General features: G+C 36.5%; 4 protein-coding genes across 4 annotated transcripts in view; 3 read left to right on the plus strand and 1 right to left on the minus strand.

The window, feature by feature from the left end:
• LOC145333241 (uncharacterized) overlaps positions 1 to 4,186 on the plus strand; it is a 140,836-nt gene extending 136,650 nt beyond the window's left edge. The window contains exons 13-14 of the mRNA XM_080178378.1: positions 1,969 to 2,034; positions 4,045 to 4,186. Coding sequence (XP_080034504.1) covers positions 1,969 to 2,034; positions 4,045 to 4,186 — 208 coding nt within the window. The remainder of the gene's footprint in view (positions 1 to 1,968; positions 2,035 to 4,044) is intronic.
• The window catches only part of LOC145334352 (chloride intracellular channel Clic-like), a 426,064-nt gene that overhangs the window by 205,902 nt on the left and 202,420 nt on the right, over positions 1 to 17,742 (minus strand). The window lies entirely within an intron of this gene.
• On the plus strand, positions 4,446 to 6,007 carry LOC145333242 (uncharacterized). The gene is made up of 2 exons (XM_080178379.1): positions 4,446 to 4,618; positions 5,602 to 6,007. The coding sequence occupies exon 2, from the start codon at positions 5,636 to 5,638 to the stop codon at positions 6,005 to 6,007; it is 372 nt and encodes a 123-aa protein (XP_080034505.1). The 5' UTR covers positions 4,446 to 4,618; positions 5,602 to 5,635.
• Positions 9,025 to 11,540, plus strand: LOC145333814 (uncharacterized). The gene is made up of 2 exons (XM_080179053.1): positions 9,025 to 9,151; positions 9,646 to 11,540. The coding sequence occupies exon 2, from the start codon at positions 9,665 to 9,667 to the stop codon at positions 10,658 to 10,660; it is 996 nt and encodes a 331-aa protein (XP_080035179.1). The 5' UTR covers positions 9,025 to 9,151; positions 9,646 to 9,664; the 3' UTR covers positions 10,661 to 11,540.

The raw sequence follows: 17,742 nt of genomic DNA on the forward strand, positions 1-17,742 counted from the left end.
CTGTATGTGAAGGGTAAGGAAAGGAAGGGGGCAGTTAAATGGTCTAAATTTTAAAATAAAATAGCCTAAAACCATAACGGTATGTAGCACTCCATTGGTTAAGATATTAGTGAGATCTTAATGGACATTGATAACAAAAATCCTTACTACTTTATAAAATAGGACTAGTTGTTTTAGGGGCTTCTTCAAAGAATTGATTCATAGTTATTTAGATGATATACAACCCAAATTTGGGGAAATGACCCTGTATAGATACAATGCATCATAGACGTCCAAAGGGGGGGGGGAGGAGGTTATTACCACCCCGCCCCCCACCCCAAAAAAATATGAATTTGGGGGTGCCGTAGGCACCTCCAAAATTTTGGATTTTCAATTTTTACCCCCCCCCCCCAAATAAAAAAAAATGCCTCTATGAAAAAAAGATTATTCCCCCCCAAAAAAAAATAAAAAAAGCTTGGACGCCCCTGCAATGCATCATAAATAAAATTATCATCAATTACCTATCTATCAAGTGTCAAATATAACATTAAATTTTTACCCCAGTTTTGATTTTTGTTGTTGTTTACAAGACATTAAAAACTTTAATATTGTGCTTTTGCCAGGGATCCTTGGGGATAAGACAATGGTTGATAAATTGATGTACATCCCTAATGATGAAAAACAAAATTACTTCTTCTATAGATTAAAATTATTGATTGAAAATGTTGGACATTGAATTTAAACCATTCAATCAAATTCAATGAAAATAGTAAGTACCCAAAGTTTTTAAGCCTATGAATAAATTAAAGGGGTTATAAAACTTTGAGGGCCAAATAATTTTATAATACCCCAAATACCTAGATTTTATGGACAAACATACAGATACATAGAAAGACAAATAGACAGACAAACATATAGAAAAATATACAAATAGACAGATAAACAGTCAGACAAACAGAAAGAAAAAGATAGACAAACAGACAGACAAAAAGATAAACAAACAGACAGACAAAAAGATAGACAAACATACAGACAAAAAGATAGACAAACAGAAAGACAAAAAGATAGACAAACAGACAGACAAAAAAATTTACAAATAGACAGATAAACAGTCAGACAAACAGACAGACAAAAAGATAGACAAACAGACAGACAAACAGACAGACAAACAGACAGACAGACAGACAAACAGACAGACAAACAGACAGACAAACAGACAGACAAACAGACAGACAAACAGACAGACAAACAGACAGACAAACAGACAGACAAAAAGATAGACAAACAGACAGACAAAAAGATAGACAAACAGACAGACAAAAAAATTTACAAATAGACAGATAAACAGTCAGACAAACAGACAGACAAAAAGATAGACAAACAGACAGACAAACAGACAGACAAACAGACAGACAAACAGACAGACAAACAGACAGACAAACAGACAGACAAACAGACAGACAAACAGACAGACAAACAGACAGACAAACAGACAGACAAACAGACAGACAAACAGACAGACAAACAGACAGACAAACAGACAGACAAACAGACAGACAAACAGACAGACAAACAGACATACAAACAGACAGACAAACAGACAGACAAACAGACAGACAAACAGACAGACAAACAGACAGACAAACAGACAGACAAACAGACAGACCAAACAGACAGACCAAACAGACAGACAAACAGACAGACAAACAGACAGACAAACAGACAGACAAACAGACAGACAAACAGACAGACAAACAGACAGACAAACAGACAGACAAACATACATACAAACAGACAGACAAACAGACAGACAAACAGACAGACAAACAGACAGACAAACAGATAGACAAACAGACAGACAAACAGATAGACAAACAGACAGACAAACAGATAGACAAACAGACAGACAAACAGACAGGTGCATAATTTAAAATTAGGTTAACATTTATTTATTGTTATAATTTATCCAATTTATTCTTTCTGTTTCAGTATGACAAATCCTGGGAGCGTTGGTTCTAGTCCTGGTGGTGCCCCAATGCAGGAATCAGCTTTCAGGTAAAAAATATTACAGAGCTGGATCTTTAAATCATTTTAGTGGTGAGCCAGATCGGAGTGAACCAACTTTCCACCAATGAGAGCACAGCATTTTATGAAATGCCGCGCTGTGATTGGCTAAAATTCGGCTCACCCCGATCTTGCTCACCACTAAAATGATTTAAAGATCCAGCTCAGGTGGCGGTTCTCTCATTTGTTGGCTAAAAATCACTAAGGACGTTTGTTAAATCTTGTTTGGTTATCCACCAATAATTTTAATCTACAGAAGGATCAATTTTGTTTATCATAATTAGGAGTGTGTTGTATATAAATTTGTCATCCATTGTCTTATCCATTAAGATCCCTGATAGTTAGTGAATAGTGATTCCTTACATTGACAAAGTACTCGGGGAGGGAGGGGACATTGGGCTGTTTATTACACTAGTCTCCAAAGTCTTATAATAACGCTTTCTTATTGATGGCTTAATATACTCGGGGACTTTTGTGATTGATTGGTTTTAGTTAGTTTAGTGTTCAAACGTTTCAACCACCAATTGTAATTACAGAAGTGGTAACTTTGTGTGCAATCATTGGGGATGTACATCCATTTATCGGCCATTGTCTTATTCCTGCAAAGTACTACATCAAAATGAAACACAATATGTACGTGATTTGTCATTTTATAAGTGACATATTTTGATCAATTGATAGTTTTTGCTCAGGGAGTAAGGGGAAATGGTTTATAAATTAATTTACAACTCTTTCTCTCCCACATAAAGATGCAAAAGGCAACGTTTTACCAGGGATTTAAAAGTGATAGACAATAGCTGATAAAATGATGTACATTCCCAATGAAAATGCATAATGTTACTCCTTCTGTGGATTATAATTAGTGGTTGAAAAGGGTGGACTCTCAACTTATGGAGCCAACCAATCAAATTCAATATAAGTCCTCAAGTTTGTTAAGCCAACAAATAAGAAAACGTTATTATAATACTTTGGGGACTAGTATGATAAACAGCCCAATGTCCCCTCCCTTCCCATTGTTGGAGAAGAATAATTTATCGTTCCGTGTCTTATCCCTGCATTGCTACAAGTGACATATTTTGATCAATTCGACCTAGTTTTTTTTTATGCAGGAATAAAGGATGGAAAAAAATTCATGTTTTCGGTATATTTTTTTCAATGCTTTTTTACTTGAATTCTTCTTATTATTTTTATCAAAGACCAGATATACAATAGCTTCTCCTTAATGGGTTGTAAAAAGCTGATAAAATTAGAGGGAAAAACATTATTTTCTCTATCATAATTGGGGGTGTATATCAATTTATCCTCCATTATCTAATCCCCTAAAATCCTTGACAAAAACCATATAGATAGATAATAGATTTTATAGGGACGCGACGAGAGGAAACTTAAAATTAGGATAAATAAGATAATTATATACATTTATACTCAAACTATATTTACTTTTTCCCACCAATTTAGAGCTTTGGTTTTTTTCTACGTGTTTTAGATGGGGATAGGATAAGGCTACAAATTAGTTTACTAGTGCACAGAAATTTACCAGGGGGTGGTATGCCTTTAGAGGGATAAATGGGAGAAATTTCTGTTTTTAAGGGGTGTGGATACTCCTCTTATCCCCACTTTCAATGGCCCCTTTTTTATTACAAGACCATCTCAAGTGTGGACCTAACAGGGATCCTAAGGGATAAGACAATGTCCGATAAATTGAGGTACACCCCCAATTATGATAAATAAAATTGCTCCAAATATTTGGTGGAAAAGTTTGCACACTTCTAGCTTGCATCACAAAATTAAGATTGATAAAAGTCGCAAAATTTTTTAAGGAAACGAATAACAGAACGTGTTCACAAAACTGGGGCAAGATTTATTTACTGTATCTATATTTATTTAGTCATTAATTTGGGATACCATTGTCTTTTTCTAATGGGAATTACTCATTTTGTAATAATAACTCTTCATGCGCACTCTATCGGTAGATATTGAACTAAAAAATGTATATTCTAGGCCGGTTGATAGTGGAAAAATCAACATAAAAGTGAACCATCATGTAAACACGGTTGATAAAAACTACAACCACTCGAATAATAACACAAGGCAGGGTTGCCAAAATATATTTACTTTGCATTTGGGGTATTCTCAAAAATGATAATGTTTATGTCATGCCTATTTAGTGTACTTGCGGCTACGCCCCCTAAAAGCCTATAGGAGCACTTGAGGTTGCAGGGGGGGGGGGGGGGGAAGTCAACCCATCACTTTTAATCTTAAAAGAAAAGAAAATTTGAAAACATGAACCTATGACAAAATTCATTGTAAAAGAGAACCATATCGGATCAGTTATCCTACATAATTTTTTTCTGATTATATTATAAATTTGCTATTTTAATTACTTTTTGACAACCAATTACAAAACTAGGAGTCCGTTTTATGGCCACCGAAGTTTTGCCACCAAATTTCCTGTGGACGGAGAACTGTGCACTAATGGCAGCGGTCATAAAGCCGCGGCTAACTCGCCGACCCGGTCAGTCAATCAGTTCACTCACAGGCTGCTCATAGGAGATGCTGAGAAGATTGAAGAAAGGTAATTGTTATCAACAAAGAAAAGTATTTTTTATAAGTAAAGGTTATACAAAAATTGGTTATTACAGTTTGATTAATCTAAAACCATTTTTTTTCTCTAGTAATTTCAATGTTCCAAAAACTAATGGGGACCAATGGACGATAAATAAGTAAACACCCCAGTGATAATGAACATATTTACCCCTTCTGTAGATTATAATTTTTGGAAACAAACGATCAAAATTCTATAGAAGTATCAAGTATCCAAAGTTTTTGAGCCAATGAATAAGACAATATGATTATAAAACTTTGGGTACCAGTATAATTTATAGTCCAATGTCCCTTCCCTTTCTTCAGAGGACAATTAATTATAGGGTGTTTAAATATGTCCCTTTTTCGGAGGGGGGGGGGGGGATATTTTGTTGTGGAGTAATTTATACCAATTGTAGTTTTTAAAGAGTTTAATTACCCCTTAAAAATCACTTTAATTGGTAAAGACCTTGAAACTAAATATGAAATCAAGCTAAATATACATTTTTGGACAACAATTAAAAAATTAACCAAATATCAAAGCCCCATATTATTAAACATATGATAATTAACAATTTACCCGATATTTATAAAAATTCTAGGTCAGATTAATTATTAATGTAGGTATTTTTTGTCAAATCAAGAAACGTTTTTTTCAATATCATCAACATGCAAAAACTTTTGACATATATAGGAATAAATAGTTATCAAATTTTAAATGTAAATGCCAGAAATTTGCAACAAAACTTTAATTCTCATGTTCAATGTTAACTAATTGTAATCTGCAAAAGAGGAAATTTTGTTTATTATCATTTGGGATATTCATCTATTTATCGGCCATTATCTCATCCATTTAGATCCCTAACGATTTCTAATGATTTATTTGATCTGCAAAATTATGCTTTATATTCTTTATTTACCCAAATCTATTAGTCTGAATTTATCTATTTCATTTAACTCTAAATTTACTTTTAGGTCTGACTATTCACCACAATACGTAGACGAATACATGTCCTTACCACCAGTACACGTAGGAACCAGTTCTGCGGTGTACACTAGTGGCAACCGGTCAGAAACCGGTTCTGTTTACAACAATGGCGGCACATACAGCAATGGCCCAGAGTCACTGTACAACAGCAGCAGTAGTAAACACTCCAAATATGGCTCTTCAACAGCTGATATTTACAGATCTAATCAGGGACGCAGGCCTGAGTCACTGAGACCAGATGCGTCGTCGCAAAATGACGAGGATAAAATTGTCTACTCATCAACGTCAGAAATGTCGACCGGTTATCAGAAAGGTGGCAGTTCCCCTACCAGAAAAGATGATTCAGGAAACTATACATATGATTTGATTGATTGTTGGAATTACACTTCGTAAAGATTTGCGGCATTAAAGTAGTTTTTCGCAACTAGTAGTCATAGCAATTAAATAAATTGTAATTTTGCTCATGAGTATTGCAGCAAAAAGCAGATTTACAAATCTTAAGGAAAAATAATTAAATTTCAATAAAATAAAAACAGCCTTTGATTTTGCTTTCTTTAAATGGAAACATTTATTTTCTTTAATTGCAAAAACTTTGTCTGAAATTTTAGACATTCAGATTATAAGATAAAGTAACATTGAACAGACTGACAGCCTTTTCATTGCTACATCTTTGTCAGGAAACCTCATTAAACTGGACCTTTTCATTGGAATAATCATTCGCTCTGTAAATAAAAGTCAAAAGCCATTTTTAACGTCTCTATTATGATTGTTACATATGTATAAATGTTGTACTATACAGGTATGAACGGTCATGATATCTACGCCTACCCAGTGAAACAGAACAGGGTTAGAATTGTGGAGAACAGGACAGAAACTATCAACAGGAAGAAACGGGATAACTATCAGAGGTCAGTTCATTAAGATCCCAATTATCTATCTATCTATCTATCTATCTATCTTTCTATCTATCTATCTATCTATCTATCTATATATCTATCTATCTATCTATCTATCTATCTATCTATCTATCTATCTATCTATCTATCTATCTATCTATCTATCTATCTATCTATCTATCTATCTATCTATCTATATATCTATCTATCTATCTATCTATCTATCTATCTATCTATCTATCTATCTATCTATCTATCTATCTATCTATCTATCTATCTATCTATCTATCTATCTATCTATCTATCTATCTATCTATCTATCTATCTATCTATCTATCTATCTATCTATCTATCTATCTATCTATCTATCTATCTATCTATCTATCTAATATTGTATTTATTATAAATCATGTAACATGTAAAACAAAAAGCCTAATGATCAAAACCTACACTCTTACTTTTGTCAGGGAGGAAGGGTACAATGACGGTTAAAATAATCTACTACAAACTTCTTCATATAATATATCACAGCTACAAAAAAAAAAAGAAGGGGGAGATTAGATTATCATAATGGATATCAGCGTAAAGTTCTCGTCAATTTTGGTTGCTGATTTGGACCTTATTTATTGATCATCGTTCACCCATAAAGAGGGGAGGGGATAGTGGTTATCGTTTTTTAGCCAGCTAGAAGAATCACTTTATTAGAGTATATGAAAAACTTGTACAACATCCAAATAATTATATATCGATTATTTTCTTTAATTGTCCCATCCCTGTATACCTAAATTTTCCCCATGATATTTACAAATTGAGGTGACCCGTTTTTGTCGTATTTACCAGCTATACACATGGTTAAAACAATATACGAGAAATTAATCTTTCTCCGAATTTACATGTACAATGTACATTATTATGATTATAAGAGGGTAAAATGACATAGATTAACAATTATTAAATTAACTCCCTGCATGGGAGGAAGTAACAGAAAATATTTAAGGTAGAGAGAAGAAAAAGTTATAGGTTATTTGTACAAATTCGACTGTAAAGAGGTAGGGTGTGATTAAGTTTTAAAAAGAAAAAAAATCGAGGAGGGGTGTATTAGTTGAGTTACCCCCTAAAGAGATTAAAAAATCTCCCCGTAATCTTAAAGAAGCCTTACTTTAATAAAGTAGTATTATATCAGTCCAGGGGTTAGCATAATCTTTTAGTTCAAACACATAAACAGACATCATGTTACCTTCACATAACGCTATTCTTATAATGAGGATATGACTATAATCTAAGAATGTTGATAAAATAAAAGTTTAAGGGTAAGAAGTCAACATACGAACAGTAAGACACACAGACAGACATCTAACTACCTATGTATATTCCTATGTGATTAACTAGCGGCTTCGCCCCTAGCCTCTAGGTGCTTTGCCCTAAGAGTTGATCAAAAAAAATTTTTTTGGCGAAATTCGTAAAAGGACCAAGGAAATCTTCAGCAAAAAAAAATGGGGGGGATTTTTTTTTTGTTTTTTTTGAGGGGGGTTGGGGGTGTCCCACCGCCCAAGAAAATAGCCTAAAACCACCACAGGACCAGTAGGTATATTTCCTGAAGAGTAGAATCCGATCGGTTTAGTGATTACCGAGATCTTAAGGGACGGACAGACGGACAGGCAGACGGACACACAGACAGACGGACAGACAGAAGGACGGACAGACATCGTACTACTTTGTATTATAACCCTACTATTGTTATTGGTTGATCTAAGGCAAAGAAAAATTAACAATTAACATTAGACTATCATTAACCTTTTAGTAGATGTCAAAGTTTTTAAAGTAGGAGAATTCTGAAAGAGAGGGGACAATGGGCTTTTTTATACTAGTCCCCAAAGGTTTTTAATAACATTTTCTTATTCTTTGGCTTAACAACTTTGGTAACTTTTATTAATTTTAATTGGTTGGTTCATTAGATTGAGTGTTCAAACGTTTCACCCATTAATTTTAATCTATATAAGGGTTAATTTTGTTTATCATCATTGGGGATGTTCAGAGAGTCGGGCTGAGCACACGCATTTAGCAAGCTCTCCCCCGCCCTACCCCATGTGTTAAGCTCAGTTCTACCTTCCCCCTCTCTCTCAACTAGTTCCCCTCTCCCCACTGCCCGTGGTCACTCCGCAGTTGGAGGAAAGGGAAGACACTGTAGCCAGAGGGCACCTCGTATTTAGGCCTGGCAATGTGTATGTGTTAACGTATCGGTCAATTGTTAACACAAAAAAAGTGAAAATAAAACATTAATGAATTAAAAAGTTTTTTTTTAACTTATGTGTAACCTAATCGCTTTAACTTAATGAACAATTTTTGGTGAAAACACTCTCAAATTTTTTTTTGATAATTTTATGATAATTTATCGGTCTGGCAACATTTTTACCGGCGCAAAGTACTCCCGACAAATAAGCTCTCCCATTGGCTAACATTTTTTCGCGTCCCACCATTGGTCAGCTGACCCACACTCACTCAGCACCCTCGGCTCCGCCATCTTCACTTCATCATGGCCTGTAGTACGTGTGACAACCCAGAATATTGGTCAAAGTTTAAAACAAATTTGGACGCTGCTTTGGATGTTAAGTTTAAAGAATACGATGCGAATATAGCTAAGGTAAGGGATGAGCTTATTCATAGTACTTTTGCCAGTCATAAAACCGAAATAAACGATATTAAATTGAGAGTCTCAGATTTAAATGTTAAAATTCAATCTATCGAAGGTATAGAAAATTTCGTAGATGCTAAATCTGTTGCAAGTGAACAAAAAGCGATTAGGACCACGATTACACAACAAAAAGACTATTTAAACTCTATTGAATCGTCGAGAGAAAATTTCGTCAAATTTCAACTTCTACAAAACTCGATAAGAGAGCAAAGGTGCCGCGATTGGAGTTGTAGAATAGTGAATTTTCAGCAGCCGTGGAGCCGTGAAAATATTACAGAGTTTATCATATTTAGAAACATTATAAGGCCCACCCTTGAAGCCGCTCTTAAACGTGGAGAATTAGAATATATTCCCTCACATTTTTGTGATATCGTCGAGCGTGCCCATATGCTCCCATATACAAAGGGCCAGATCCCCGTTTTTATTTTTCGTTTTATGTCTAGATCCTACCTCGACGCGTGGATGAACAATAAGAAGGCTGTGCTTGACCGTTACAACGCCGAGATCAAGAGGTTCAATCCCAGGAACAACGCGTCACCGGTCCCGTTCTTCCCCAATAGGTTAGTCCAGGCGAAGCAAGATATGTCCGACCTCAACAGGAAGACCATGACCTTTGTGTATGCCACAAACCAGATTTCGAGGGCCAAAGTCGCTGGCCAACATGTCCAATTTCAGCTCAAGAACGGCAGCCGCTGGATACGCTGCCTTAACCCGTTTGGCAAAGACCTGAAGGAAATGGCCCAACCCATACCTGGAAGCGAGGATTTTTTTCTGTCAGAGGCACCGCCTATCCTTTGTTTCAACAAGCTAGCGCCTGAGGAAAGGAAAACATTCTTCTCTAATCAGGCTGACTTAACAGAGGATGACTTCCCAAGACAGTTTAGTACGATCACAGCCCACCCTTCCAGCACGATTCAACATAATTTAACGTCTGCCCCTGCCCCAGCTCTTGGGGACCTAGCTGTGTTCCCTCCCATAGACTCTGCCGCAACCGTCGCAACCGCCGCACATACAGCCGTTGCACCAGCCGCACAGCCCACACAGTCAGTACCTGCCGCCGTCGCATCCGCAGCCGCCGCTACAGCTGATTTCACTGCCGCACCTGCCGCCGCGCTCACCGCCGCACCTGCCGCCGTGACCGCCGCCGCATCTGCCGCCACGTCTGCCGCACTTGCCGCCGTGTCTGTCGCCGTACCTGCGGCATCTATTGCCGTACCTACCGCCACACACACCGCCGCACTTGCCGCCACGTCTGCCGCATCTGCCGCATCTACACCTGTCGTTGACTCAGCACCTTCCGTACCTGTTGCCCCTGTCGTTGACTCAGCACCTTCTGTACCTGTTGCCCCTGTCGTTGACTCAGCACCTTCTGATCCTGTGGCCACGAGGGCCAAAGCTAGAGACACCGCCAACAAAGCTAAGCAAAGCAAAGCTACAAAGGCGGTAATCACATCATGAGGTTAAGTATCTTATACGTCGGAAAAAAAGGTACTTAACAAAATTATTATCATCATTTTTAAATTCATTTACAAAGTGATTTATTTCGAAAAACTTAATGTTTATATCCACGTAAACTCTATATTATTATAATATTAATATTAAATATTACCCAACTTGTTAGAACGCCAACATAGCATATTAATTTCAATCTATTTTTCTTATTTTTCTGCTGATTAGCATATAAAATACTTGGAACTTGTATGAAAATGAGTAGGGGGAACTAAACTAGCTTGAAATGTGTTGCCACCCCCAACACACACATAAACTAAACGCTATCGGAATAACCATAGTAAATATGGTAATTTTTTTCGCTTTAACGATAATATATTGTATATTACCTATTTTTATTTGTCCACTAATATCTACTGTGTTTCAGATGTCCATACTTGATGTTAAGACGATTCCTCCTGCGGTGCTCCTGGACCAGCTCTGCTATGACAAACCTCCCTAATGATCAGATTAACCAGGATTACGGTAACTTAAACGATAACATTGGTCTAAATCTTATGAATCCGATTTACGGCGACTACTTTAACGATTTTGAGAACGAATTCGGAATAAATTGCGTTTTTTCAAGTGAACAAGGTATCGTACAGAAACTGAAAACATTCAATGAAAACCTTCTCAATATTTTTAGTATTAATTGTCAGTCATTACATTCTAAATACAATGATATTGTCTCCACTGTAGACTTCTTTAGACAACATGATATCCACTTAAATGTTCTGTGTTTTCAAGAATTATGGCTGAATAAGGATGTAAATATGGATTGCTATGGAATTAATAATTACGATTGGCATGTTAAACTCCGCACAAAAAGTAGGGGGGGAGGGGTGGGTATTCTAGTAAGCAAATATTATAAAGTAGATAAACTATTTGATAAATTTTCATTTAAAGAAAATATTCTTGAATCTATTTGCTTAAAAATTTCCCACAATGGACTAAAGTTTTGCTTACTAAACTGTTATCGGCCACCCAATCAGAGTAGTGCTGAAATAGAAGAATTTTTTGAACTTTTTTTGGACCTGATTGATAGAATAGCAGCTTTAAGCATACCATACTTCATTGTAGGAGATTTCAATTTTGATCTTTTCAAAATAAATAATATAAATAGCAACTCCATGAGAATTATTGAGTCTTTTTCCTTTAACGGTATCATAAATACCGTTACCAGAGCTACTAGAGTAACTAGAACCACTGCAACCCTTCTTGATTTATTCGGGGTAGGTAACTTTATTCAAAACCTAATGTCTTCCTTTGTCTTAACTTCAAAAATCTCCGATCACTTGCCAATTATTAATTCATTCCGAATAGACAGAGTAAATAAACCCAAACCTCCAGATTTCTTTGAAAAAAGAGAATTGAATGATGAAAACTTTGATGTCTTAAACTATGCACTCTACCACACTAACTGGAATCACGTTTTAAACCAAGACAACACAAACATTGCTTATGATAACTTTATTTCAACCTTTTTGAGACTTTATAATGAAAAGTGTCCAGTTAGAAAAAAACGAAAAAACAAACGTACCCAGCCTCAGCAGCCTTTCATGTCAGACTTTTTATTGCGTTGTAGATTGCATAGAGATATTTTGTACAGCAACTTTTTAAAAGACAAAACAATTGAAAATGAAAGTATTTACAATGTCTATAGGAATAATTACAATAGGCAAGTGAGAAGAGCAAAGATTGAATATTACAGACAACAAATAAGAGATGCAAACGGGGATGGGAAAAAACTCTGGAAAACCCTAAAGGAAGTCATTGGGTTTAGTAAATCTTCCCCTGAGTGCACATACCTTCAAGTAGGCCCAAACAAAATTGAAAATGACCAAGAAATAGCTAATGAATTTAATCGTTATTTTAGTCAGATTGGGTCTTCCCTAAGGCCTGAAATTCCTTCCACCCCCAAAAATTTCTTTGAATATTTACCACCCCCATGTCAAGATTCCCTCTTCTTTGAGCCATTGTACCCCTTCAAGGTTATTAATATCATTCGTAGTATTAAACCTAAGCGTTCCACAGACATAAATGATGTCTCGATGTATGTTCTGTCTCGCTGTGCTGATACCATTGCCACTCCCTTAACACATGTTTATAATTTATCACTTCAAAATGGCACTTTTCCTGAAAAAATGAAAACTTCCAAAATAGTTGTCCTTCACAAATCAGGTTCACTCAGCGAGGCAGATAATCATCGAGGAATTTCACTCATTGACAACTTTTCCAAGCCCATTGAAAAATATGTCTGTGAAACGCTGGTTAAGTTCTTGGAAGATCGGTCTTTTTTTAGCAACCGCCAGTTTGGCTTCATGAAAGGAATCTCAACCTTTCACAATGTATTGAACTTAAGCACATTGATCACCCAAGCACTCAGTCGAGACACTTCCTGTATGGCCATATTTTTGGACATAAGGAAGTGTTTCGACATGATAAATAGGGACATCCTTTTTAGCAAACTGGAGAATTCAGGGATAAGGGGGGTTGCACTTGATTGGTTCCGTAGTTATTATGCAAATAGGAAACAGCGTGTATATTTTAAGGGCCTTTTCTCCTCCACAATTGAATTCATTATCATTGGCGTACTTCAGGGGTCAGTCCTGGGACCAATTCTTTTTTTGATTTTTATCAATGACCTTGTTTCATGCAGTGAAGAGATCCTAATCAATCTCTTTGCTGATGACGCAGTGGGCTTCATTGAAAAGCAGAATATTATACAATTGATCAACCTTGCAAAGGAGCTTGTCCCCAGACTGACCCAATGGTACAATGCCAATAAACTTCTTATTCACCCCCGCAAGACCAAATGTATGGTCTTTTCCTCCCCCCGTGAGATACTCACCCCCGCTGAGCTCGCCGCTAAGACCAACTTTGAAGTCTATGTAAACATGAATAATCATAACGAAAATGATGAGTCAAAAATCACTAAGTTGGATCTTGTGAGCGGTACCAATGAGGGTAGTATCAAACACTTGGGAATTCAATTGGACGAGAAAATGAAGTTTTCTTATCATCTTGAAAAAGTCTATAGCAAAGTCTCTAAAATAATTTATAGTATGAAAGTAATGCGTCATTTGTTGGACAAGAAACACTTAAAGCTACTCTATTCTTCTTATATTAAGTCGAATATCGAATATTGTTGTCTCCTGTTCACTGCCTGTCCTATGTATCTGTTAGCACCAATCATTAAGTTGCAGAAGCAAGCCATTAGAATAATCGAAAATTTACCTAGCAGAGCTCACACAGCTGAATTCTTTAAATCTAATGGCATACTTCCATTTAACCTGTTAATTGAATTCAATGTTTGTAAATTTATGCACGCCTATAAATTAGGCAATTTTCCCAAAATTTTCGAAAACACCTGGAATTTTGTTCAAGACAGACATACGTATGGCACTAGGAACAGGAACAACTTTGCTTACGAACCGGGCACCAATAGAAACTTTCTCCTGCACGCCCCTCTTAACTCTTTCCCAACTATATTCAACAACCTTCCACTTGAAATTAAACTAATTGATAATAAAAATATTTTTAAGAAAAAATGTTTTACTTATTACCTAAACAAGATTGAGTTTTAAAAAAGCAAATATTTTAAAAAAGCAAATATTTTATTTTTGAAATTAAACTGATTGATAATAAAATTATTCTCAAGAAAGATATTTTACTTACTTATTACTTACTTTCTTAAAAAAAAAAGCAAATACTTTATTTTTTCTCTTCCTCTATTTAACAATTTTTTGTTCTAACTAAGTTTCTATTCGTATCTTTAGCCCTCGACTTTTTGTAAGCACTTAATTTCTATACCAAAAAAATAATAAAACAGCATTTCTTTAACCTCAAATCTCAACGAGTAGGTTCCGTAGGAACCGACATACATACCTATGTATAGAGTAGCTTTAGCATAGTTTGTTTCTTATCCACTTTATTCATTTTACATTTTATATTTTGACTTTGACTTCTTCTATTATATTATATATTTTTTATCAAGCAACTAACGAATCGCGCAACCTCTACCTCTATTTTATCTAATAAAAAAATAACAAAGTTTTTTCATAATTTTGACCAAAAATATATTTATTTATTCAAATTTAGATATCGAAAATTTTGTTTAATATATGACTATCGCTGACTGGACTGGTTAAGCTCATGTAGTGGGCATAGCCATCTACTCGTCGTAGTCGCTGGAGTCATCGACGTCGTCGGGTTCCTGTTGGAGGAGCTCCTCCACAAGGTCCTGCTGGACGGTGACCAAGCGGTCCATGGTGGCGATGGAATCCATGTTGGCCTGGAAGGAGCGGGCGTACGTGGGCATTACTGAAATTAGCCTCACGACTAACCCATAGTTGGAGTACATCATGCGGAGGATCTCCTCATCGATGGCATCTTGGCGGAATCTCCTCCACATAAGTCTGTCGCCCTCGTACACGACGCCCATTAACCTCCTCTTGACCATAAACCAGAGGTCCAGACAGCGCCTGTCTACCCCCGGAAATGGGAGTAGATCAGGCACTGCCGCGAGGTTCAGCAGCTGCTGGACGCCGTGCACGGGTGCAGGATCATCGATTTCATCGCTTGAGTTCAACATGGCGATGAGCTCCTGCACCTGGTCTTGGAGGGGAACATCTTCTTCTCCTCCAGCCTCCTCCGGAACTTCCGGCGCCCCATCCGGTAAAGCACCTTGGCCTTGTCCAACTTCCTCTTCTTGATCTGACATTTCTGAGACAATTGAACTTTGACCCTACCCACCCCCATATTTATACCCCCCTTGTGTCTTAATACCATACATTATTCAATCTTAATTTAACTTATTAATTAATAAATAACTTTCCCTACTTCCGATTTCCCGCGTATTCCCCCTATGCTTTACAACCAATTGTCTCCCCCCCGCCCCCTCTTTTGCTTTATTCTTTTGCTTTATTCTGCCGTGCTTTACCGGAAAACCACTCTTCCCCCCTCCCCCTATTTTTCTCCCCCCCAGTATATACCAAACGATAGGCGCCGCTCCGTCTGTCTAGCTGGAAGTCACGGCCGCGCACAAACCACCCACCACTCCCCTTCTAGTTTTTTCCCCCCCTCCTCCCCCTAACCTGTTGAATTCCCTGACCCATCTCCCTTATTTTAACCAGTTTCTCACTTCACTTTTTTTTATGCTAATGAAAATTAATCCATAGCGAAATATTAACAGACATCCTATTACTCTATACATCCTTCATAAAAAATAAAAGTTCATAGCAAGATATCTAGGATTTATTAAACAAATCAATGAATTTATGATAATTTATGATATTTTAATACTTTTACTTTTTTGGATAAAACTAAACTGTATTATTCTTCAAAAACAATTTTATATTTCAATAGCCATATCAGTAACTTTTTGCAGTTTTTTTCTGTTGATTCATTGTTGATTTTTGTTGATTTTTGTGAACATCATGTGGACATTTCCGCGGGTGTTTTTGCGGATATTTTTGCGGATATCTTGTATATAAAGTCGTAGAGAACTTGACCGTAACTGGTTCAAACCGGAAATGGCCAACTTCTGGAACTATAGCTGGAGACAGGCCCCCTCTTGAGCAGTTATCCGCTCAGCAATTTCACCCAATTTAGCTTCATGAAACTCCATGTCCTTGTTTGGGTTGTATAGTGTGAGGGCCAACTCGGTTTCTAAATAACCCTGTTGGTATAGAAGACGGGCTACCTCACGACGTACTTCGTCACTGACATTGTCACCATTAACTATATTGAGAAGTCGTTCATATGTTATTGTCAATCTATTGCGTAGCGGCTGCCACATTTGTTGGTATTCTTCCTCTCCGAACATTTCGTGTCTAAACAATAGTAAGATTTAAACCTCACTAAAGCAAAGCTATAACCAAATTACGCGCGCAATAGCACGCCACAGTCTTTTTTAACATGACCCACTTTCACCCTTTTACCTTCAAAAAGGGGTGGAATCAATGGATTAATGATACGTTTTCGCCTTCCCTTAAAACCCCCTCCCCCCCCCCCTCTTCCTCTCCCATTTTGTTGCCCCATTCACAGCCATGCTGTGACCAGTTCTCAAAACACAAAAATCAGATTCCGGAGGAATCGAACCATACATATTTAGGGACACACTCCCATTATCAAAATACCAAAATCAGATTCCGTAGGAATCGCATATGACCTATTCTTAGGATTTTTTATATCCATTCTCAAAAATAAAAATCAGATTCCGTAGGAATCGAAACCAACCATTACACCTTGTTCACTTAAGTACACGATATGATTATTATTAGGGTATTCTTGTCCTTTTTTGGACTTTTCTTTGGTTTTTTTTTGGATTTTTTGGATTGGACCAAGTGTTATCGCGAAATTTGCCGTTATCCTGTAATTATTGGTGTGGAGATGTCCTTAAAACCCGGACAAAACTCCACTCTATAATGAAAATAATTTGATATAAAGGAAACTGTCTATTTGGAGCTGAAAAGGGATCTCAACGGGAATAGCGACTCCTTATGGAGGTTTTGGTTCCTTAATTGTTCCGAATTCACGCTTGGAGAAGTTGCAACTGATAGTAGGAGGATGTCTGAAATACACAGCAAGATATTGTTTCATTGTTAAGATTATTATTTATTTGCACATATAACATTGTATCGGCTTGGCAAGCGTCAAAGTACACCAGTGGCTCCACAACCCTTAAAGGGTTATGCCAACTATCTGGTACAATGTTGCATGGAATTTTTATTGTAAAATATTGTCTCCATTCAATTTAAACTGGCCTGGTAACTAGGTGGAGATGAAGTTCGGCCAATTCCATGCTAGGTACTTAATAATTGTTATTATGTATATTATTATCTAACCTGCACCAAACACAACAAACCAGATGAATCAAACAAATCAAGCATAGTAACATAATTTATAATATATATCTAATAAAATATGTTGTACCTTTGAGGAAAATAAATCTTATCTCTTATCTTATCTTATTAGTGCCTCGATCTAGTTATTTAGAAAATATATCTAAAATTATTATGTTCCTTGGAGAAAAATTCATTAAGTAG

Source organism: Acartia tonsa, chromosome 12 (genome assembly GCF_053477335.1).
Source record: "Acartia tonsa isolate MP-2025a chromosome 12, ASM5347733v1, whole genome shotgun sequence".
NCBI lineage: Eukaryota > Metazoa > Arthropoda > Copepoda > Calanoida > Acartiidae > Acartia > Acartia tonsa.